Raw genomic sequence first — 23,376 nt, forward strand, 5'->3', positions numbered from 1 at the left:
GACGGAGGAAACTAGTTTATTGAAACCACTCAAAACAAGACAGTGCACCTTAAAAAAAAAAGTTCAATTTCCTGAACACGTTCGAGAGAGAAATTGATCAGGTAAAACTCTGGATCTGATTGTAAAAACTATTTGAAGGTAATATCTAAGATGGATGCATTATTATATGTACAAAATGACAACACTAATTGAGTATGAGTAACACTTGTCGACTGCGTATATATGTACAGTATTGACGTATCAAACCAGCTCCACTCAAATATTCAACCGGTTTGAAAAGACGTTGGGGCTGGAAAGCTATTCGTAATGATCTGCGAATAGGTAACAAAGCATTGATAACCTGTCCATTAGCACAATAAACATGGTATACTAGCTACATAGAGCATTCATAATGCTCTACACCATATTCAATATCTCAGTGCATTTATACAATAAAATGCAATACAAAAGTTCCACGTATAAAAAAAAACGAAGTGTCTGTCATGCGAACTTTACCTGAAGGAGAACTTTACTAAAGGTTCCATTCAATAACATTCCATTTCAAACACATAGTTAAGTCCTCAAATCAAAATGCTCTTTGTAGCTAGTGGGCAATATTGATAAAAACTTGGGAGATATTTATGTGCCAATAGTTGGATGTAATGTCTAACCAATAAAATTGAAATAAAAATATGTTTAGTTGACTGAAGCATTTGTTTCAGTGAATGATTCTAGCCACAATAACCACCTAAATATCTATCTTTAGAGTGTCAACACAATGTAAGCAGGAGAGCACCACTAATGTCTATCAGGGCCATTTAGAAAATACATGGGAGTAGAGAGGTAGGTTTTACCGCCTTAAAACAGGCATCAATATCAGTTATTTTAATCTGGCAGACCAGTCAGTGGACAGATCATGAGAAGCCAGGGAAGCATTGTGCTCTCATGCTTTACAAAATGGACACCTCACTTGAATACTCGTTACTGTAATTCCCCATCCATTTACAACACCCAGCCCCTCAGCCTTGTCCCAGACCCCCACTACTGTAATTCCCCATCCATTTACAACACCCAGCCCCTCAGTCTTGTCCCAGCACCCACTACTGTAATCCCCATCCATTTACAACACCCAGCCCCTCAGCCTTGTCCCAGACCCTCACTACTGTAATCCCCATCCATTTACAACACCCAGCCCCTCAGCCTTGTCCCAGACCCTCACTACTGTAATCCCCATTCATTTACTACACCTAGCCCCTCAGCCTTGTCCCAGACCCTCATTACTACTGTAATCAACCACTTACTACACCCAGCCTCTCAGCCTTGTCCCAGACCCTCATTACTACTGTAATCAACCATTTACTACACCCAGCCCCATGGCCTGGTCCCAGAAGGGGATCCTACAAAACAGGATCAATGCATTAGCCAGCTAACTTTGATAAACATTTGATTTTCTGGCTCATTAAGAAAGCCAAACTTAGATATGTGTTTTTGCTTATTGAGTCAAGCTTCTTTTCCCCCCCAAAAATTCTAAATTATTTCAGAATATTTAAGCAAATTAGCTGGCTAACACATTGGTCCTGCTTTGTAGTATTTCACTCAGGTCTGTATGCGTTTTAGCCAACTAGTCTAGCATTGTTATTGCTATTCAATGTAGACAAGACAACAAGTCAAGACTCTGCCAAAGTATATACAGATCTGGGACCAGGCTACAACCCTCACTGGCCTAAACCAGGGGATAAGCAACTCATTAAGAAATCAGTGCAGTACATCAGCCAGCCAATCAGAGCACAAGTTTGCAGATAAGAGACCAATTCGGTTCACAGTAGTAGTATTGTCCAGATCTGTGAAGGTTTATCTATCACTAAAATAATTCCATAAGTCAATAATTTTGTTCTACTTGTTTCAATAATATTAGAGTAATGAACCCTTGGAATGTACTTCCTGGTAACATTTAAAAAAAAAAAAAAAAATGAAAATCAAGAAAAATAAAATAAAAAAATAAAGTTTTTCCCAAGTATAATCAAGTCCTGAATACCTCTAAAATCACTTAGCAAAGACATGGATTTTCACTTTTGGAACTCAAAAGGCATACAGAACTATACGGAGTCTAAAAACAAACGTTTGTCAACAAGTAGCTACATTTTACGTAGAACTTTTAGAACAAACTGATAAGTCAAAGATTAAAATATCTGTCACATGATCATTCAATGCATAAGTAGTTACGCTAAATTCAGTCAGATTTCACTAATTCTGGGCATCGGGACAAATACAATTTTTTGGTCAACTGTGCTTCATTTGGTCAATAACAGCACAACTTTGCAACTTAAGTGAGAGTAAATTTAAAATAACTATTTCTATTTCGTAAAATTCAACATGAAAAATGTATGCAAGGCAAAAATGTACACATGTCAATTATTATTAAGTGTCAAAACCCCAGTAAACAAGTTTATTACAACACAGAATCTATTTTAATATTCAAAGCAGAGACATTTACAAACATTATCCTAACGAGAAAAGTAGGGGGGGCACGAGAGGAAATGAAGACGAAAAAACAAAAAACCTCCCTGTAAAAATCAGCTTTAACCTGACAAAATGTACACATTATAGCAGTCAAAAGTTGTCCGTTTTGGAATAGAGCAGGCAAATGTAGTCATTTGTTATTTTCGCAAAGCTTGAAAGAAGCCTGTCAACACAGGTAGGTAATCATTTTTTCGTTCACATCAAATAAAATTTCAGTAAAATAAAAATAGCTGTTGAGTAGTTTTTTTTTATACCATGAGAATGATTTTAAAGAACACTACTTATAGCCTTACACAGCTGTGAGCGATTCCCAGGTAGTCAGTCCCCTGGTAACCATGGAGACACAGACAGAGAGGGGGGGGGGACTAGTTGACAAGGCGATCCTGATGTAGGGCCTGCTGGTTGTGAAGAGGCGTCCTCGTCCCTGTCCTCTTCCGTAGGCTGAAATGTGTGAAAACGAAGGGTGGAGTTTGGTTTGGGGCAGCCCAACAATATACAGTTTGTTGTTTGTGTCATATCCCCTCTAATTGTACAGCACACACACACACAGAGGACACGAAACAAATACATGCAGGTACTGTTCTTTCTAATGGTAGTCAACTTGTCAAGAGAGTGATTCCACATTACAGTGAGTAAGAACAATGTAGTGCCCACAATGACTGACCCTGCTATACTGTTGAGATCTGAATTTAGAATGTATTCAAATGTGTCATGCACTAAGTACTCAACTCATTTCAGAGAAGGTTTACAATCAATTTGTGTGGATTGGATAAACCTGTTTAAGGGTGCTCACAGAACATCTTATAATCTAATCTGAAAGTGCATGGGCAGAAGATGGCATCTACAGAACGCTCAATCCCAACCCCTAGACCGTACGTACTTCTCAATATCTTTAGAGGATCTGACAGATGGACACAATATGGTATTAAGTCTACCTTGTCCTCTGATAGGTGGAAGTACATGTGAGAATTCCACCTATCAAATCCTCTCAGATTTTCAACAAGTCCATAAAACCAAAAAGGTGTTAGCGGCCAGTTTGGGGGATCGGTCCCCTAGTCTGAGAGGTGACGAGGGTATAGTTCTCCCCAAACATTAACGCAGATTTTACCTATAGGATAGGATTTAAAACGCATAGAAATAATAAATAGAACAGACGATTCATTGACTTGAATGCAGACCCTCGTTCTAGTCATTCTACAGCTATGCATTTAAACCTATCCGATAGGTGAAATCCAATTAGATAACATTTGGGGGGGGGGGTAAAACTGTGCCCGGAGCACTGGGAGAAGCAGAGGACTAACATGGTCAGATCTCCATAGAGGAATGGCATTATTACACCAGGATAAATATAGAAAAACACACTCGTATCCCTACACACATATATGAGTAGTCTGAAACAACTCTCACAGCCAGAGCCTGGCATGCACAGGATCAACATTACACTGACAAGTCATTGGAATTGCAAACCACATAACCATTCATTAATATTTCAGTTCATGGATCAACCCCAGACAGTTTCAAACTGATACACCAGGTAAGAGGAATATTCTGTATGTTTTGGTTGTCAATGACAATTTACACAACAAAAATAAAATAGAAACTATAGTTAATAGCCTAGTAGTAATTATTAGTTTCATTGTTTATCAATATCATTTTTAAATCAAATTGAAGCCAGGTTTTGCTCAATTAGTGAATTTACATGGTGCATAGTTGGCAATATCACATTTTTTAAAAAGTTAATACGACCAACATTTCATCGAACAGATGACCCATCACCCTACGCACAATCATTTCAGATCCTTTGAGCATCTCAAAGGGTCCACAGCATCACCAAGACATGTTCTCAAAACACTAACAATTATAATTATAACTCATGGATGAAAGAATGTGACCAGTTGCTGTTTTTGGTACTAACTTCCTGCAGAGCCTATTTTTGCAGGAGACATTGAACGAGTTTAAGGTGGTTGAAACAGTCGTCAAAATGAACCTTCTTGAGATGGTGTGGACACCAATGAGTGTTTTAGGAACCACATGATGTGTAGTTGTGAAGGATGAACACACCAGCGAGAGAGAGAGAGACACAGTTAAAACAGACGCAGAAATATGTTAGCAGGAAATCAGGGCTGCTTTCTCCATGCCTGTAAAACATCACTGACACCTATAGACAAATTGGAAAAATAGCTAGTCATTTCTTCCCTGTAAGTGGGCACATATGATCCCAACGCTAAATGAAACAAATGTTGAGATCTGTGAACATAGATTGACAGGTAGTAAGCATAGATCAAATCATTTCCTTCACCATGAAGTGAGACAAATAGGAGTACAGGATAATAAAGTAACCTCTCTTCACTTGGTTTCCTTGTCATTTAAAAGTAATGACCAAAACTTTAAAATTTAGATTGATTTTGTCAGTTGTATTATTTAAAAGTCTTGTGTTTATATGAATAATTTAACAAAATGCTATTTCCATTTAAAAATGGGGGGGGAATGCAGAGAAGTTACTTAAATCGAACATGTACATTCAAAGGAGTTATCCCATTTAATGCAAGCATGGAGTCACTACTCAGCAAACTAACCAATCCAATACAAAATAATATATATCAGTTACCAGTAACACAATCAGATGTTGGGGTATACATTCAAATCACTACTGGGATTTACAACAGCAACATTAAATTTGAGTGACCATCAACCCATTTAAAAAAATAGGACAAACAGCACAATTCTTTTCTTGACTACATCATTTCAGTGAAACACCCATCGACCTTCAATTCCTACAAGATATTTGGTACCAAGTCAAAATTGTCTGGCTGTCTATTTCAAACTACAGCCTAAAAACAAGACAACCGACAGTAAAATCTTGAGATCCACTTCAAATAGGTGTACCATTAGAAACCTAAAATATCCACATTAACAAAATGGCTGCCATTGAATTGTGGACAATAGTGATGATTCTTTAGTCCTCATTGAAATATCAGATAAGTACTGTACCTGTATTGATTGATATCATCAGCATCTTTTCAAGTACTGTACCTTTGGTAAAAATATTTTATGGTTTTCTTATTCGTTTACAGGATCAGCACATTGTGAAGCCCAGTATTAAGGGAAGAAAAGTAATCAAATTGACACGCAAATTTACACGCAAACAGACATTGCTAGGGCCCTATAAAATCAATTGAAAATGTTCCCCCTGCCCAATTTCATTTATATATTTATATTTATATCAAATAAAAACATTGGATGTTCTAAGTGCACAACAGTGTTTAAACAGGAGACCAGAAATGACATTTTGGGTGTAGTTACCCTTTAATTCATCTGTGCACCAGTGAGCGTCACTGTCTGGTGAGTGATGTTTCTGTAGCACTCATGTGATTGCAGAGTTTGCTAAACAAATGGCCAGTGGATTTATGCAAATAATCACGATACCATTCTGCCAAGTAAATATTAACCACAGAGAAGCCTGTGTTTAACTGAGAATGTTTTTGGGGAAAACCTTTCCATCTACCAGAAGACTGTCGTCGTTATATTAGCATCATCGCTAACGGCTTAACAAAGTGGTGGACAGTCGCGGACACACAGACACTGACGTTTCCTCTTCAGAAAGTTAAAGAAAAATAAGACTCACTGATGCATTTCATTCATATTTTATGATGATCTTGGACACATTTAGTCGACGCCCCACCGGCCTCGACCCATTTAGTCGACGCCCCACCAGCCCGGACACATTTAGTCGACGCCCCACCAGCCCGGACACATTTAGTCGACGCCCCACCAGCCCGGACACATTTAGTCGCCCCACCACGACCCCGCCCCACCAGCCCGGACACATTTAGTCGACGCCCCACCAGCCCCACCAGCCCGGACACATTTAGTCGACGCCCCACCCCACCAGCCCAGCCCATTTAGTCGACACCCCACCAGCCTCGACCCATTTAGTCGACACCCCACCAGCCTCGACCCATTTAGTCGACACCCCACCAGCCTCGACCCATTTAGTCGACACCCCACCAGCCTCGACCCATTTAGTCGACACCCCCACCAGCCTCGACCCATTTAGTCGACACCCCACCAGCCTCGACCCATTTAGTCGACACCCCACCAGCCTCGACCCATTTAGTCGACGCCCCACCAGCCCGGACACATTTAGGTGACGCCCCACTAGCCTCAGCCTCGGCGCCCCACCAGCCTGGACACATTTAGTTGACTTCCTACTAACATTATTGAATATTGAGTCATTCCGTTTTAATGTCTGGGTTCTGTCCACATTCTCCACAAGGTGGATTTTATAGGGCCCTACACTGTGGTTTTGTCCACATTCTCCACAAGGTGGATTTTATAGGGCCCTACACTGTGGTTCTGTCCATTCTCCACAAGGTGGATTTTATAGGGCCCTACACTGTGGTTCTGTCCATTCTCCACAAGGTGGATTTTATAGGGCCCTACACTGTGGTTCTGTCCATTCTCCACAAGGTGGATTTTATAGGGCCCTACACTGTGGTTTTGTCCATTCTCCACAAGGTGGATTTTATAGGGCCCTACACTGTGGTTCTGTCCATTCTCCACAAGGTGGATTTTATAGGGCCCTACACTGTGGTTCTGTCCACATTCTCCACAACGTGGATTTTATAGGGCCCTACACTGTGGTTCTGTCCACATTCTCCACAACGTGGATTTTATAGGGCCCTACACTGTGGTTCTGTCCACATTCTCCACAACGTGGATTTTATAGGGCCCTACACTGTCATGAAGTATGTATATATAATATATAACCCCATGTTACCATCAAGGTACACAAAATGGATTAAAAAAACCTGAGCCATCATTTTTTTGGAAATCAATCCTTCAATGTTATGGAAAAAACGCACACAAAAAAATGGCACATCCAGAAATGATATATGTAAAAAGGTAAAAACCGTGTTCATCTAATGTTAACAGCACCAAAAGCAGTAGCAACACTCACAATGGTCTGTTGTACAAAAACCGGGGCTTTAGAGTGAAGACCAACTACGCTACAGGAGACATAGCGGGCTAGTTACCTAGTTACCTAGTTACCACATTCCTGTCGACCGTTAAGGGAGTATGACCAGATAACTATTTGCCTAAAAATTAATATAGACAAAACATTTTACCAGCTTGATATTAATGTCATTAATTTACACAAAAACATTAACAAAAATTATTTTTCTTCAAGACCATCAATTTCAACGTGATAAAAATACAAAATATGGCACAGATATGTGTCAAGTTCACAATCCTTTCCATTATTTAACCCCCAAAACCATACTTTGGCTTATATTAGAGAACTGAGAGTGGTTTTAAAATAGTTTAGACATTTCAATTTGCATGTAACCATTACCTCAGGTTAGCAAGAGTCAGAACCACCTACAGTTTTGGTCATCATTTGGTGGCCTACAAAACAACTCATACAACCAACCCCCTTAACTTAAGTACCATCACAGAGTTCAACCTTTGACCCCTGCAAAATGTAGACTAATCATTTCTTGGCACATTGTGGCATCAGGTGTCAAAGAAACCCATCAATGAACAATTGGTGTATTTTTACAACCTTTCACAGGTGTTGATCATTTGTCATAAAGTACTTTTTCCAACTTAAAGAGATTTAAAAGATTTTCAAGCTCAGCAGGGCTTCCACATAAAACATAAAACATCCCCTACAACACACACTCACGCAGTAGAAGCCTGACGACACAATCAATGTTCAAAGAATGAAAGTAAAAACAGTCAAAACCTACAACAAGTTTCAGACAAATAATATATATATACACACATGGCAGCAATGAGTCAGTTCTGGTCAAGACTACAATAATGACTGATGGAACAAGGCCTTTACCTACCACCTCCACCTACCGTCGGGCTCCGCAGGGCGCGTCCCGCTCGGGGCCTCTTGTTCTGGGCCGTAGCGACCTGGCCCCTGGCCTGCATTAAGCTGAGGGAGAAGAGTGGTGACATGGTTACGGGTAAGGAGTTTGAACGAGGAATACACACCTCCGCTAACGATGTCGGTACTCCCTCTCACGGTCTCGTTCACGTTCTCGTTCTCTGTCCCCGCGGTGCCGTTCTCTCTCCCGGCTGCGTTCGCGGTAGTAGTCCTCGTGGCGGTCGCGGCTACGGGACTTGTGGCGCCGGCTCTTCTCCCGGGATCGGCTGTGGTCACGCTCCCTCGACCTCTCGCGTCTTTTAGGGGCAGAACTTACATTCATACATCAAACTCTTAACCAACCGCCAAAGCAGGTCTGTCCATCGGCCAAAACCAACAATAATTTCATAAACAATGACGTCACCAATACAACTGTCAGTAACACTTCGATCTGTCAATCAAATACATTTGAGACAATATTACCCAGACTGTTTTATAATAAGTGCATTCAACTACAGTTGGTAAAACAAACATCACAACCATTCCCAGTCAATAAGAACAGAATAGTACAGGAATATAAGCACAATGACTAGCAGGTACCGAACAGCATCCTGAATTATCAGACACCTTCAATTCATTCACTTCTCTCAGTTGTCTGTTATAACAACCAGGGTTGGAGTCAAATCGGTTCATTCCCTTATAATTCCAGTCAATTCAGAAAGTAAACCATATTAAAACTCAAGAAGAATTTGAATTACTGTGTGCTCCCTGAATTGAAATGGAACTGACCCCCCCCGCTCCCTGAATTGAAATGAAACTGCTCCCTGAATTGAAATGAAACTGCCCCCCCCCCCCCCTGCCTGCTCCCTGAATTGAAATGAAACTGCCCCCCCCCCCCCATTGAAATGGAACCGCCCCCCCTGAATTGAAATGAAACTGCATTGAAATGGAACCCCCCCGCATTGAAATGGAACCGCCCCTGCCCCCCTGCATTGCAATGGAACCATTGAAATGGAACCCCCCTGCATTGAAATGGAAATGAAATGGAACCGCATTGAAATGGAACCCCCCATTGAAATGGAACCGCCCCCCTGCATTGAAAAAATGGAACCGAACCCCCCCTGCATTGAAATGGAACCGAACCCCCCTGCATTGAAATGGAACCATTGAAATGGAACCGCCCCCCTGCATTGAAATGGAACTGCCCCCCCCTGCATTGAAATGGAACCGCCCCTGCCCCCCCTGCATTGAAATGGAACCGCCCCCCTGCATTGAAATGGAACCCCCCCTGCATTGAAATGGAACCGAACCCCCCCCGCATTGAAATGGAACCGCCCCCCCTGCATTGAAATGGAACCCCCCCATTGAAATGGAACCGCCCCATTGAAATGGAACCGCCCCCGCATTGAAATGGAACCCCCCCTCCCGACAGGAACCACAGGAGAATGAGGAAGAGGTTGTATTTACCTGGAGGCAGAGCCGTAGGACTTGTTCTCGATGCCGTGGAGACAGTCCTGAAGAGAGCTGATGAGTACTTTACAACGGTCGTCAGCAGAGACCTTGGACTGCTTGATCAGAGAGATGGCTGTCACCAGAGTCTCTATGGCACTGCCGTAGTCAGCTAATGGAGAGAGGGAGACATTAACATCACATGGTACAGCTCAGACACTTAGATAAGGGTCACTTGTGAAAGTACGCAATACAATCTACAAGCAGCACATAGATAAAATGTGTGTGTGTGTGTGTGTGTGTATTCAGCCCCTCGGTAGAGTGTGTTGTAGGATTTGTGAGGTGTGTGTGTGTGTGTGTTGTGTTTAGGGCATGATCCATACCAGCACTAGCATCTGACACCGCCCTAGAGATGGCACTACTGGAGATGGCTCGGTTCCGGTTCATGATCTCCTCAAACTCTGCCTCGCTCAGCGGTGTCCGCGCCGACTCCATCTCCCTGGGACAGAGACAAGCAGGAAGGAGACAGCGTCAATATCTTTTTAAAAAGTCCTCAAACTCAACGACAAACTCAGAACCACTAGATACAGGAAAGAGGACGTTTTAGAGGAAGGAAAAGCTATTTTTTTCAATTAGTCTTTCCTAACTCCTTGCCTTCTCAAAAGTCATTGGAGGAGAAGGTCAGAGGGGAGGGACCATGACTGTTCTCCGCCAATGAATTTTGCGAGGTCGCGCGAAATGGAGAAATTGATCAAGAGCAAGAGAGATTGAGAAAACAGAGGGGTGAGACAATCAGATGAGTCAAGGAAACACACAGCTAATGGACAGCTATAACGACACAGCAGACGCAAACCACGTTATCCAAGCCTGTGGGAATTAACACCAGTGATAACTAGCTAATCTAAGGAAACACACAACACACACATCACACAGTTTACTAACGCTTATCAAAATCATAGCTCGGCCAATCCATCAACCACAACAAGCATCCACTCTCAAAATTCAACAAAGCCAGGCACCAGGTCATTACAGGGGAAACTACTTCCTAATGTTCGTTCAGCGGGTCTGGCAGTATTTCTACTAACCCTGGGTCACTCGCATTGTGCAAGTGCTGGCCGCCATTTTTCAGATCGACCAAACCCTCGTTAATCCAGGGGTCTGGGCAGCCGCGGGGCAGGGGGGCCCTGAGGTCAAACTCACAGATTAGCGGGGGACGCTGGTTACTGTAGGCAGCCAGAGGAGGGAGGGAGGGAGGGAGGGAGGGGGAGGGAGGGAGGGAGGGAGGGAGGGAGGGAGGGAGGGAGGGAGGGAGGGAGGGAGGGAGGGAGGGAGGGAGGGAGGGAGGGAGGGAGGGAGGGAGGGAGGGAGGGAGGGAGGGAGATTCAGGAGGGTCACTAAAGAAACCACGCTTCGTAGTCAAAATACTAAAGTTAAAAAAAGACCCCCCCTTTAAAAGACGCTCCCAACACAAACACAAAACGATGACGGACTGTTGCTAAGGGAACCTGACAGTGCTATAAAACAAGGTGTTGGATGATGTCCTGGTGTTGCTTCTACCACAGCTGTTCTACATACTGAAATAAATTCAGACTAAAACTGGCAGTATGTCATTCAATAGATCAGTTTTCTTCCAACACAAACCATCATCTAGAGTAGAGTAAAGGAGATTGGAACAGAACCGAAGAAGAAGAGGGAAACTGGCTTTCTGTAGAACTGGCAGTACGTGACGTCGTGATCCTGTTGGGTTATATTACCTGCCGGCGGGTCCGAAGTCTCCCCGGTCATACGGAGGTGGCCGTCCATAGGGGTCGTTGGGCCCGTTGGGGCCCCTGCCGTCTCCTCCAGGAGGGCCCCCCATGTTGTTAGGACCCCCAGGAGGAGGGAAGAACGCTGGGTTGACATGGGGAGCCGGTGGGGGGCCTCCAGGTCGGGGCCCGGTCATGTGTGGTGGGGGAGCGAGGGCCAGAGGTGGTCCAAGGGGCCCGGGGGGGCGAGGAGGGAAATGACCCGGGGGTGGAGGGCCCTGTTGGGGGGTGGGGGGCCAGGAGGAGGGCCGAAGCCGTGTGGGGGAGGGCCAGGGGGGAGAGGACCCATGGGGGCTGGCCGAACTGGCCGGGAACATGACCGGGGTGGGGGCGGTCGCCACGGTTGGGGGCCTTGCATGGGAGGGGGAGGCCCTGTCCTGGGGGAGGGGGGCCTAGGGGTCCAGGGGGGCCTAGTGGGCCAGGAGGGGGTCGAGGTGGGCCCTGCATACCACCTGGAACACAGAAACACAAAAAAGAACCTTCTTGAGTTTGGATTCACTACCAACTGTTTGAAAGCAAATTAAAGCATTGTGGTGACCCAGTAGACGGCGCCGAGACGTTCCCAGTGTCAGTAGACGGCGCCGAGCAGTTCTTGGAATCCAGAGACCACGAACAGGGAACTCAAGTACTGCAGAAAATGTCTTCGCTTGGGTTTGATGACTTCTGGACAGGAATTGTGACATTTTAAGTTGCATGACGTGTTGTTGAGAAGATATAAAAATGCTCAAATGTGTGATCCTGTATGTTTAAGTCCCTGCGCCTTGGAGGCCACCTTGACTTCGTGGGATCAAAGTTCAAGCTGAGAAGGCAACGCAGCAAAGGACTCAAAACATTAGCTGTGAATACTGACATTGTACAACGTGAAGGACCACATTCACATCTCTGTTTGACACAAGGGGCGGGCTGCATCAACTCTTAAACTGGGTTGAATCATCTTGTTGCACCACATTTTAAACCTAGTTTTAAATTTAATCCTAGTTAAATTAAACCTAGTTTTAAATGAATCCTTGTTGCACCACATTTTAAACCTAGTTTTAAATTAAATCCTAGTTAAATTAAATCCTAGTTAAATTAAATCCTAGTTAAATTAATCCTAGTTTTAAATGAATCCTAGTTAAATTAAACCTAGTTTTAAATGAATCCTAGTTAAATTAAACCTAGTTTTAAATGAATCCTAGTTAAATTAAACCTAGTTTTAAATGAATCCTAGTTAAATTAAACCTAGTTTTAAATGAATCCTAGTTAAATTAAACCTAGTTTTAAATTAAATCCTAGTTAAATTAAACCTAGTTTTAAATGAATCCTAGTTAAATTAAACCTAGTTTTAAATGAATCCTAGTTAAATTAAACCTCGTTTTAAATGAATCCTAGTTAAATTAAACCTAGTTTTAAATTAAATCCTAGTTAAATTAAACCTAGTTTTAAATGAATCCTAGTTAAATTAAACCTAGTTTTAAATTAAATCCTAGTTAAATTAAACCTAGTTTTAAATTAAATCCTAGTTAAATTAAACCTAGTTTTAAATGAATCCTAGTTAAATTAAACCTAGTTTTAAATGAATCCTAGTTAAATTAAATCCTTCCTCTATTCTATGTTCACGTTAAACCTAGATACAAAACGACAGAGTTCGTCAGAGAATAATTAGACAGTTTGAATCCTGTTGAGATTTATAATAATTAGCCTATTCATAATGAGTTCTGTACGTTCCCAATTTGTACAACAACTGAATTGGGGCTTGTGATATGCCCAGCCTTGGTACGAATGATGATGTTATGGAACATGCTGTAACGGGCCTGATAACAGTAACATTGCAGTGAAGTAGCATTAACCTTCATTTTAACATGCATTATAGGTATTGATATTTACCAGTTATTTATGCTTACTAAATATTGGTGGGTGGAGTTGTCCATCGTCATAATAGGAGTTGTGGAGAGGGGCAAACTGCTGGGGAATCATCTCGTATATCTTCTGTGTGATCGGAGACCCGCCCTCTGGTCTGAAATAGACCCCGCCGGTCTTCTGCCGCATCCTTTTTGGCTTTCTCTTGTTAAAATAATGTATTCCCCCAGCACGCTTTCATCCGATTTGGGTCCCTCTTCTCTTTAATCTGTGTCGATCCATTAAATCTGTCTCATAAAATGGCCCAGGTGTCTCCCTTCTTTATGACAGTTGTGTTGTCAGTCTTTTTTATCCTCCAGTACTTTACTAAATTCCTCCATCAGCTCCGACAATAAATAAATATTTATTTTTTAATAAACTGATATATTTGAACTTCTTTGACCATGATCAGGTGGCTAGCGGACAAATAATAAGTGGCTAAATAACGTTAAGTAATGACAATAATACATAATATTGCATGCTAGCTAGCTTGGTTTATAAACTAGCTAGGGCCTCCCGAGTGGCGCAGTGGTCTAAGGCACTGCATCGCGAGCTGTGCCATGAGAGATTCTGGGTTCAAATCCAGGCTCTGTCGCAGCCGGCCGCGACCAGGAGACCCATGGGGTGGCGTACAATTGGGGAGGCTTTGGCCCAGCGTCGTCCGGGTTAGGGGAGGGTTTGGCAGACAGGGATGTCTTTGTCCTATCACGCACTAGCGACTCCTGAGAAGGGGCCCAGTGCACGCTGACACGGTCACCAGGTGTACGGTGTTTCCTCCGACACATTGGTGATTAAGTGGGCATTGTATCAAGAAGCAGTGCGGCTTGGTTGGGTCGTGTTTCGGAGGACGCAGAGCTCTCGACCTTCGCCTCTCCCGAGTCCATACTGGAGTTGCAGCGATGGGACAAGACTAACAACCAATTGGATACCAGAAAAAGGGGTAAAAAAAATGTAATAGCTAGCTACAGTAGCTAACAAATGAGTACTGGCAAATAATGGATTTTATTTCAAATCAGAACCATCCACGATGGATTTACAGTAGTTCTAACATTGTTTTTTTTTTTAAATTTATAACAAAACAGCAATTTTGTGGCCTCATTTGTCAAGTAGGCTAGCTACTTCGTTTCAACTCACAAAATACCTCACATATTGGTGTAACATGTCACTGATCATATTTTAAAACGGTTAATCATGAATTTACTGATCCAGATTTGAAATGAAGTGGTGCAACACATCTGATTAATTATAAACCTAGATTAGCTCTAATCCCAGATGAATTATAAACCTAGATTAGCTCTAATCCGAGATGAATTATAAACCTAGATTAGCTCTAATCCGAGATGAATTATAAACCTAGATTAGCTCTAATCTGAGATGAATTTAAACCATGTTGGTGCAACCCACCCTAGACGTCCTGTGAATTAAAATTCAAGATTGAGCGAGATTATAGATTTTGCAAGCTATTAGCAACGAAAGCCAAGAACCAGTTGGCCGAGTATCAGGACAGACAGGCCTGGATGGCTGGAAAAACAATCTTGGTATGGAGCAGGCAGGACTGACTGGTCTGGAAGGTAAGAGGTCAGCCATCCAAGACACCCCTTCTATACTCATTGTGTTGTCTAGCTTCCAAGAGTGCTGGACAGCCACTCTGTCAGAACAGCCAATAGAAACAGAACAAGCAACACAGCATATAAAGATTGACAGTTAAGACAGAATGATCAATAACCCAGGACTTAAAGTGTGGGGGGGGGAGAAGAAGCTTGGTCAGTCAGTCAGAGTCAGCCCAGGACTCCATAGACAGACAGGCCTTAATAAAGAGTCTTGGCCAGTCAGTCAGTCAGTGCAGGACTCCATAGACAGACAGGCCTTAATAAAAAAGAACATGTAAGCAGGAGGTAGAGGGGGCAGGGGGGGGTAATCATTCTTATTTAATACATTAGCACTGTGAAGGGTTGCAAAAATCCAAAACATTACCAAAACTCCCAAAAATTCCAGGTTGGAGGATCCCATTGTAGCGAATTCCCTGAGAATTACATAAACCCTCCAGCTGGGATTTCTGGAAAATCTGGGATTTTTGGGAAGATTTGGGGAAGATTTGCCAACCCTAGAACTGTTGTCAACAGGAGTCGAGGCATTTCACCTCTGGGTCGCCAATTCCCATCACGTCCCGGCGGGAAGCAATTGAAATTCATATCCATCAGGTGGCCTTCTTGGTGTCTATGGTTAATGAGTTCAGGTGGCCTCATCCCCGACCCTAGTGGGAGGAAAAACACAATCACAACAAGGCTGTGACCACACTGGCCATCCGGCCAATGGCAGAAGCGCAACTAGCAACACAGGAAGAAGTTGCCAAACCAGAAAATTAATTGTGTTTTTATTATTATTATTATCTGAAGGGGGGTGTAAAGACAGGGGCAAACTGGATAAAAACAAATGTTGAATAACCCCCCATCCCAACACAATCCAAGTACTTCACTCAACTTCTGAAAGCAAGGGGACAGAGAACAGGAGTCAGAATGTAATGAAACAGACAAAATGTGTAGAGATGATAGATTGGTGCTTTCCAATCCTTTCCACATATGGTCACGTGGAAGACAGGATAATACCCAGACAGGAGGAGCCATCTTCAGTTCAGTCCATGCAGTGCATAACACCAACGGTACTGGCCTGGCTGTCAGTGGAAGATCCATTCACACTGCTTACAGCAGAAATAGTTCACCAGAAAGGAAGCCATTTCATTGGTTGTAATCAGGGCACGGTTTAAATTTAACCAATTAAAACAGGCTTCCTTTCTGTACTGTTTTTCAGGGTATCTGCAGGTTCCATTTAGTTGAATTGAAGACTAACAACCTTTTTTTAATGCCACTTTGAAAGCAATTTAATAGTTATTTTGAGGTCTGCCACAGCTGCTAATATTCCCCTCCAGAAATGAGCCCATGGTGGTAAAAGGAGTCTTTTTGGGACTGGCTGTTATTCCGGTGCCAAAACAGACATAAAATAAGTTAGCCATTTAATCTATTTGTGCAGGGAACACATGATGAAAATACAACATGTCAAAATAGGATCCAGAATAAATCAGATATATATATATATATGGATCTTTAGAGATGAATTAACCTGTATGTTTTTTGTACCCATTGGCCTAGGGGGCCTAGGCTATTCACCACCTGAGTTAGTAGGAACTCTAAACACATTAGCTAGATCGCTAAGTCTAATAAATATGATAATGCTGTTAGAAAGCCATGCAATTGATTTAACAGTAAATGTAACGTCCTACAAAAACACTCCATCGGTAGACCTATAAGCTACTTGTGTCCACCGCAAATGGCCCACTCTGGTCCATTCCGCTATGGCATCATCTCAATGACATACTCTGTAAAGTGGTATTATTGGCCCACTCCGCTGTGACATCATCTCAATGACACACTGTAAAGAGGTGGTATTGGCCCACTCCGCTATGACATCATCTCAATGACATACTCTGTAAAGTGGTATTATTGGCCCACTCCGCTGTGACATCATCTCAATGACACACTGTAAAGAGGTGGTATTGGCCCACTCCGCTATGACATCATCTCAATGTCATACTCTGTAAAGTGGTGTTATTGGACCACTCCGCTGTGACATCATCTCAATGACACACTGTAAAGAGGTGGTATTGGCCCACTCCGCTATGACATCATCTCAATGACATACTCTGTAAAGTGGTATTATTGGACCACTCCGCTATGACATCATCTCAATGACATACTCTGTAAAGTGGTGGTATTGGACATCATCTCAATGACACACTCCGCTATGACATCATCTCAATGTCATACTCTGTAAAGTGGTATTATTGGACCACTCCGCTGTGACATCATCTCAATGACACACTGTAAAGAGGTGGTATTGGCCCACTCCGCTATGACATCATCTCAATGACATACTCTGTAAAGTGGTATTATTGGCCCACTCCGCTGTGACATCATCTCAATGACATACACTGTAAAGAGGTGGTATTGGCCCACTCCGCTATGACATCATCTCAATGACATACTCTGTAAAGTGGTATTATTTCATCTATATTGACAGTTGAGATATAATTGTTACACTCACAATAACCTGAGGCGGTCCTATTTTTAAATCATTGCATTTGTATGGGCTAATAGGAGTACGGCCAAATGTTCAAAACCTTTTAGATTAAAAAATATTAATAAAATAGCTAAATTAATCCTTGGTAATACCTTCTTAAAACAATTTCATATAGTTTAGTAGACCCCCCCCAGTTTAGACTGGGATTAGAATGACAGGGATTAGACTGTTCAGTTCCAAAAATAAGGAGTTAAATGTTATAGGACAGACAGGTCAGAACAAACTTCCTTTAGAGTTCGGGGGTCTGCTACTATCTATTGTTCATGTAGTGAATCCTATTCAATGTGTTTGCATTAAACTAATAGCAGTAAGGCCAACAAAAAAAAACATTAACCCCCCCCAAAAATGTTACTAAATATCTTGATACTTCAAGGGGTCTTAAAATTCAAAAGCAAATACACTGAACTAAAATATAAAACGCAACAAGTAAATTGTAGGTCCCATGTTGAATAAAATAAATAGAAAATATTTCTCTCAAATGTTGTCCAAATTTGTTTTCATCCCTGTTAGTGAGCATTTCTTGTTTTCCAAGATAATCCATCCACTGGACATGTGTGGCATATCAAGAAACTGATTAAACAGCATGATCATAACACAGGTGCACCTTGTGCCCGGGTGACAATAAAAGGCCACTAAAACGCAATGCCACAGATTGAGGAAGCGCACAATTGGCATGCTGACTGCATTAATGTCCACCAAAGCTGTTGCCAGAAAATTTAAAGTTAATTTCTCTACCATAAGCCACCTTCAACGTCATTTTAGAGAATTTGGCAGTACGTCCAACCGGCCTCAGAACACGTGTTTGGCTTTGTGAGGGTGAGCGGTTTGCTGACGTCAACGTTGTGAACAGATTGCCCCATGTTGGCGGTGGGTTATGGTATGGGCAGGCATACGCTACGGACAACAAACACAATTGCTTTTTAAAATCGATGGCAATTTGAATGCAGAGATAACATGGCGAGATCCCGAGGCGCATTTTGTTTAGGTATCAGTTACCAACGGATACCCAATCATGTGAAATCCATAGATTACGGCCTAATTTATATATTTCAATTGACTGATTTCCTTTATATGAACTGGAACTCGGTATAAACTGAAATTCTTGCATGTTGCGTTTATTTTTGTTCAGTAGAGTAAAATTATCCTTGGTATGACCTTCTTAAGACAATTCCATATAGCCTCGTAGAACCCCAGCCCGGCTTAGACAGGGCTTTGACTTATGGGTTACCGGTAAGTCCATTTAAGAGCATGTGGTTGGATAGCTCTCTCCAACGCCTTGAAAGTGGCCTCCAGTATTATTTGACGTTCCATTGTTTAGATTTTTTTTGCCGGCGTGTCAACAATTAAGCAGTAGCACAACATTACATTAAGCAGTAGCACAACATTACGTTAAGCAGTAGCACAACATTACGTTAAGCAGTAGCACAACAGTACGTTAAGCAGTAGCACAATATTACGTTAAGCAGTAGCACAATATTACATTAAGCAGTAGCACAATATTACATTAAGCAGTAGCACAATATTACATTAAGCAGTAGCACAATATTACATTAAGCAGTAGCACAATATTACATTAAGCAGTAGCACAATATTACATTAAGCAGTAGCACAATATTACATTAAGCAGTAGCACAATATTACATTAAGCAGTAGCACAATATTACATTAAGCAGTAGCACAATATTACATTAAGCAGTAGCACAATATTACATTAAGCAGTAGCACAATATTACATTAAGCAGTAGCACAATATTACATTAAGCAGTAGCACAATATTACATTAAGCAGTAGCACAATATTACATTAAGCAGTAGCACAATATTACATTAAGCAGTAGCACAACATTACATTAAGCAGTAGCACAATATTACATTAAGCAGTAGCACAATATTACATTAAGCAGTAGCACAATATTACATTAAGCAGTAGCACAATATTACATTAAGCAGTAGCACAATATTACATTAAGCAGTAGCACAATATTACATTAAGCAGTAGCACAATATTACATTAAGCAGTAGCACAATATTACATTAAGCAGTAGCACAATATTACATTAAGCAGTAGCACAACATTACATTAAGCAGTAGCACAATATTACATTAAGCAGTAGCACAATATTACATTAAGCAGTAGCACAATATTACATTAAGCAGTAGCACAATAGTCATCTCAGTCACATTTTTTTAAAGTCTTTTGAAAACTGAAATTAAGAAACTTTAAGACTTAAATTGATTTTGTAAGACAGACTTTAAGAACCAGCAGACACCCTGGTTTTAGCCGAGAGCCGTGCGAACAGACCGACCCGACTGCTGGAGTGGGAAGAGTACTCACCTGGGAAGTGTGGCGGGGGCCCTCCAGGTCCGATGGGCCCAGGGAAGCGGTCTCCTCCAGGGCCAGGAGGCCCGGGGAAGCGGCCTCGGCCCCTACCCATGCCCATGGGGAAGCCACCGCGGGGGCCCATGGTGGGGGGTCCCGCCTTCCCATCTCCGGACATCTGCCCACCCGATGTACCTGGGCATAAAGGGAAAGAAGAGGGCAGAGAGAACATTCAAATCCCCAACTCATTGTGCTCACCCAATTAGGTAGTTCTGGACGCTACAAAAACTCTAATTACTTCACTAAATCAATGTATTTATTCAAATAAATGTAGTTATTAATCAAATGTATAAAATATTTTAATTTCTGCATTGACAGCAGAGGCAGACTCAAGACCCAAATACTTGGGTCTGCTGCAGCGTATTTGGGTCATCCCAGGTTATCAGACCTACCTTGTCATTAAACCGTGCCGAAAAACCAGATAACTCATTTATAATTATTATTCTATAACTCTAATTGCCCGTCCCCGTGTGGAGGCACGCAGGTTCACCTACTTTTCCGAGACTGCATCTCGAACTGGCTGAGGGACTGTTTGTTGCAGGGGGTAACAATGGGGTTCTGTCCGTGGAGCTCCCGTTTAGCCAGCAGGTCCAGTAGCTTCCTAGAGGACGTGTCTGAGCCCACACACACCAGGGCAAACCTAATGGGACACACCAGGGCATAACGGGACAATGTCATCATCTCCTTCTTTCCTTATAGCTTTTATTTGGGTATTTCTTTTCTGTTTTTCTCTTTAAAATAATTGAATAAATGAAGATCAACGTACAACTACCTGTGTGTAGTTCAAAAGGTATTAGGAAAGTCAACCACAAAAAAAAAACCTGTCTGTTCAGAGTGCCAGTGTGTACTGAGGGATCATGAAAGGCAAGGAGAAAGCTCACCCTTTACTCTGGCCGTTGGCTCTGTTCTCAAAGAACTTGATCTCCAGCAGATCCTTAATGCCTATTGATCCAATGGCGTCTGTCAAATCTTCGTCTGTTGTCCACTGGAAAGGGGAGGCATTTTATTTATTTTTTACATCAAGGCCCATTACATAATTGATGCACATTAAGGGCTAGTTTCCCTGACCCCGACTAAGCCCATCTCTGGACTAAAAAAACACTTCCAATGGCGATCCTATTCAGCAGACGCTCTAATCCAAACCCATAACCTACCCACGTGAGATTGCCTATGTACAGGGCGATCCTCAAAGACCCACTGAGCACGCTTTTTATCTGGGTCTGAGTAAATGGCCCGTTTATATTCATCTTTGTTATTCAGCAGACGCTCTAATCCAAACCCATAACTTACCCATGTGAGATTGCCTATGTACAGGGCGATCCTCTTGCCAGTATACGTGTAAACCACGTTGGGCGGGGTGCTCTTGTTCCCCTCGGAGCCAGCAGGTGGGGGTAGGTTGTCCAGGTAGTCCCGGTCCTCAGGTGCGTCTCCGTTATTATTGGCCGAAGGAGAGATAACATCGTCATACAAGTCTATCTGGTCATGGGCAGGGTAGTCTGATTCCTGTGGGGGGGTAGAACACAATAGGTCAACCTTACATCACAGTCAGTCAATCAATCAATAGTTGTGCTCCAGAATGTCTTAAACTCTGGGATTGTTCCTTCATGTCAATGTGTTGGGTCCTACAGATGATATCAACAAAGACGATCTGGAACAAGCCCCAACAACATGCTTTGACACGTGTGACGGTCAGAGAGCAGAATGAAGTCTTCAGCTGTTTTGCAGTTAAAACGATTTGTGACATTCAGGACATGAAATACAAAAGATGCAGACATTACTGCACATCTGAATAGGCAAACAATGTGAGCCATATTATCAAGCCAACATTTCAACAGTAACAGTTTGTTGCCTAGAGCTGGTTTTATTTTCAGTCCAACAGTGTAATATTTTGGACAGTCCCCGTGCTAATGAGTTCCTAACAAACACTTTCGGGTACTTTGCTTTGAGTCAACAGAACATAATTTGAATAAGTAAAACATCCAAATTAGTGTTTGCAATATGCAGATTTGTTCGGTACAAATGGACTACTGCTCTGGAGATTATAACTTTGAACATTTTTGATAATATCCCTTTAAAGTGCAGATGCACATTGAAAAAGACTCGCAAGTATGACCAACCCTCAGCATACACAACACTTCAGTCTACACACACTGCATCAGAGTGCAGTTGGCAATCTTTGCAGAAAGCTGACATGCGAAACCATAGAGATAACTGCATTTTTTTTGTGTGAGAACTGGGTCAAATATCCCCCACGTAAATGAACAAATCAGTCCTATGTGATTGATCAATGAGAATCAAACTCAAACTCAAACCGAATAGCATTTCCATCTTAACTATTCTTGAACTGCACTGCTGGGTTAAGGGCTTGTACGGAAGCATTTCACGGTAAAGTCTACAATTGTTGTATTCGGCGCATGTGACAAAAAGTTTGATTTGAATAGCACTTCCATTTGGCATTAAAAATGCAGTAAATAAACAAAAATATCAGATTTAGAAAGGCAGTTGATTAAAAAAAAAATAACAAAACCATTCATGTTTGTGCAACATGGTATCTTGAAAACGTTTTTTTTTTTTGCTTTGAGAAAAATTAAAAGATTAAAAGTTAACATCAACATAACAGCTAACTTCAGCCTTCAGCAGGGGGGAGTGACGCCGAGAGCGCAACAACCTTTTAAACAGTCGCCGACCGGAGAGAAACTACACGTTAATTATATATATTTTTTTAAATAAACTCGTTATTAGCACAGTCCCTACTGTTTTATACTATTAGCCAAACAGTTACACGGTAATATGTAACTAGGTAGTTGAATACCAATATAATGTTAGCGCAAAGACAAAGCAGGCCACGGTGTTTTTGTGTTGCGGAGGCCTTCCCCGCCACTTCGCCTCCGGTACAACACTGTCGTTAACAATGGAACGACCACGTTGGCTTGCAAAGTGAAACATATTTACCTATCAAACTGTATACATTAGCCAACAAACATAAAACTAAGGGAGGTACACAACATCCACGTTACTATTTAAAAAAATATATATTTGACAAGTCATTGCGTAGTTGCAATTCAAAAAACGCTGCGACGAACACAGGCAATCGCTTTGCAGGTCTCATCGGACGCCAGATAACTCGGTTTAACTTTCAAAAAACATTTTAGCAAATAAAAATCACAGGGCAAACCAAAAATATGTCTATAACGGTGCAGGATTTAAACAACTGTAACCGTTTTGCATACCTGGTTGAAATCCTCTTCAACATCGGCGTAGATGTCGATGTGATCAACTCCGTCAGCCATTTTCCAGACCACCTCCTCCACCGATCGACCTGAACAAGACAAAATGCAAACAGGAAAGCAGAAA

At 42.1% G+C, this 23,376-nt stretch overlaps 1 protein-coding gene across 1 annotated transcript; it reads right to left on the reverse strand.

Annotated features, from left to right (window-relative positions):
• cpsf6 (cleavage and polyadenylation specific factor 6) lies at positions 1–23,376 on the reverse strand. Its single transcript, XM_042317431.1, is given in 13 exon segments — positions 1–2,940; positions 8,506–8,694; positions 9,845–9,998; positions 10,210–10,325; positions 11,581–11,854; positions 11,857–11,919; positions 11,922–12,083; positions 15,650–15,763; positions 19,978–20,157; positions 20,517–20,662; positions 20,904–21,007; positions 21,313–21,525; positions 23,253–23,376. Coding segments are annotated over 12 exon segments (1,770 nt in total). The 5' UTR covers positions 23,313–23,376; the 3' UTR covers positions 1–2,940; positions 8,506–8,510.

This window comes from Oncorhynchus tshawytscha, unplaced genomic scaffold, assembly GCF_018296145.1.
Source record: "Oncorhynchus tshawytscha isolate Ot180627B unplaced genomic scaffold, Otsh_v2.0 Un_contig_564_pilon_pilon, whole genome shotgun sequence".
Lineage (NCBI taxonomy): Eukaryota > Metazoa > Chordata > Actinopteri > Salmoniformes > Salmonidae > Oncorhynchus > Oncorhynchus tshawytscha.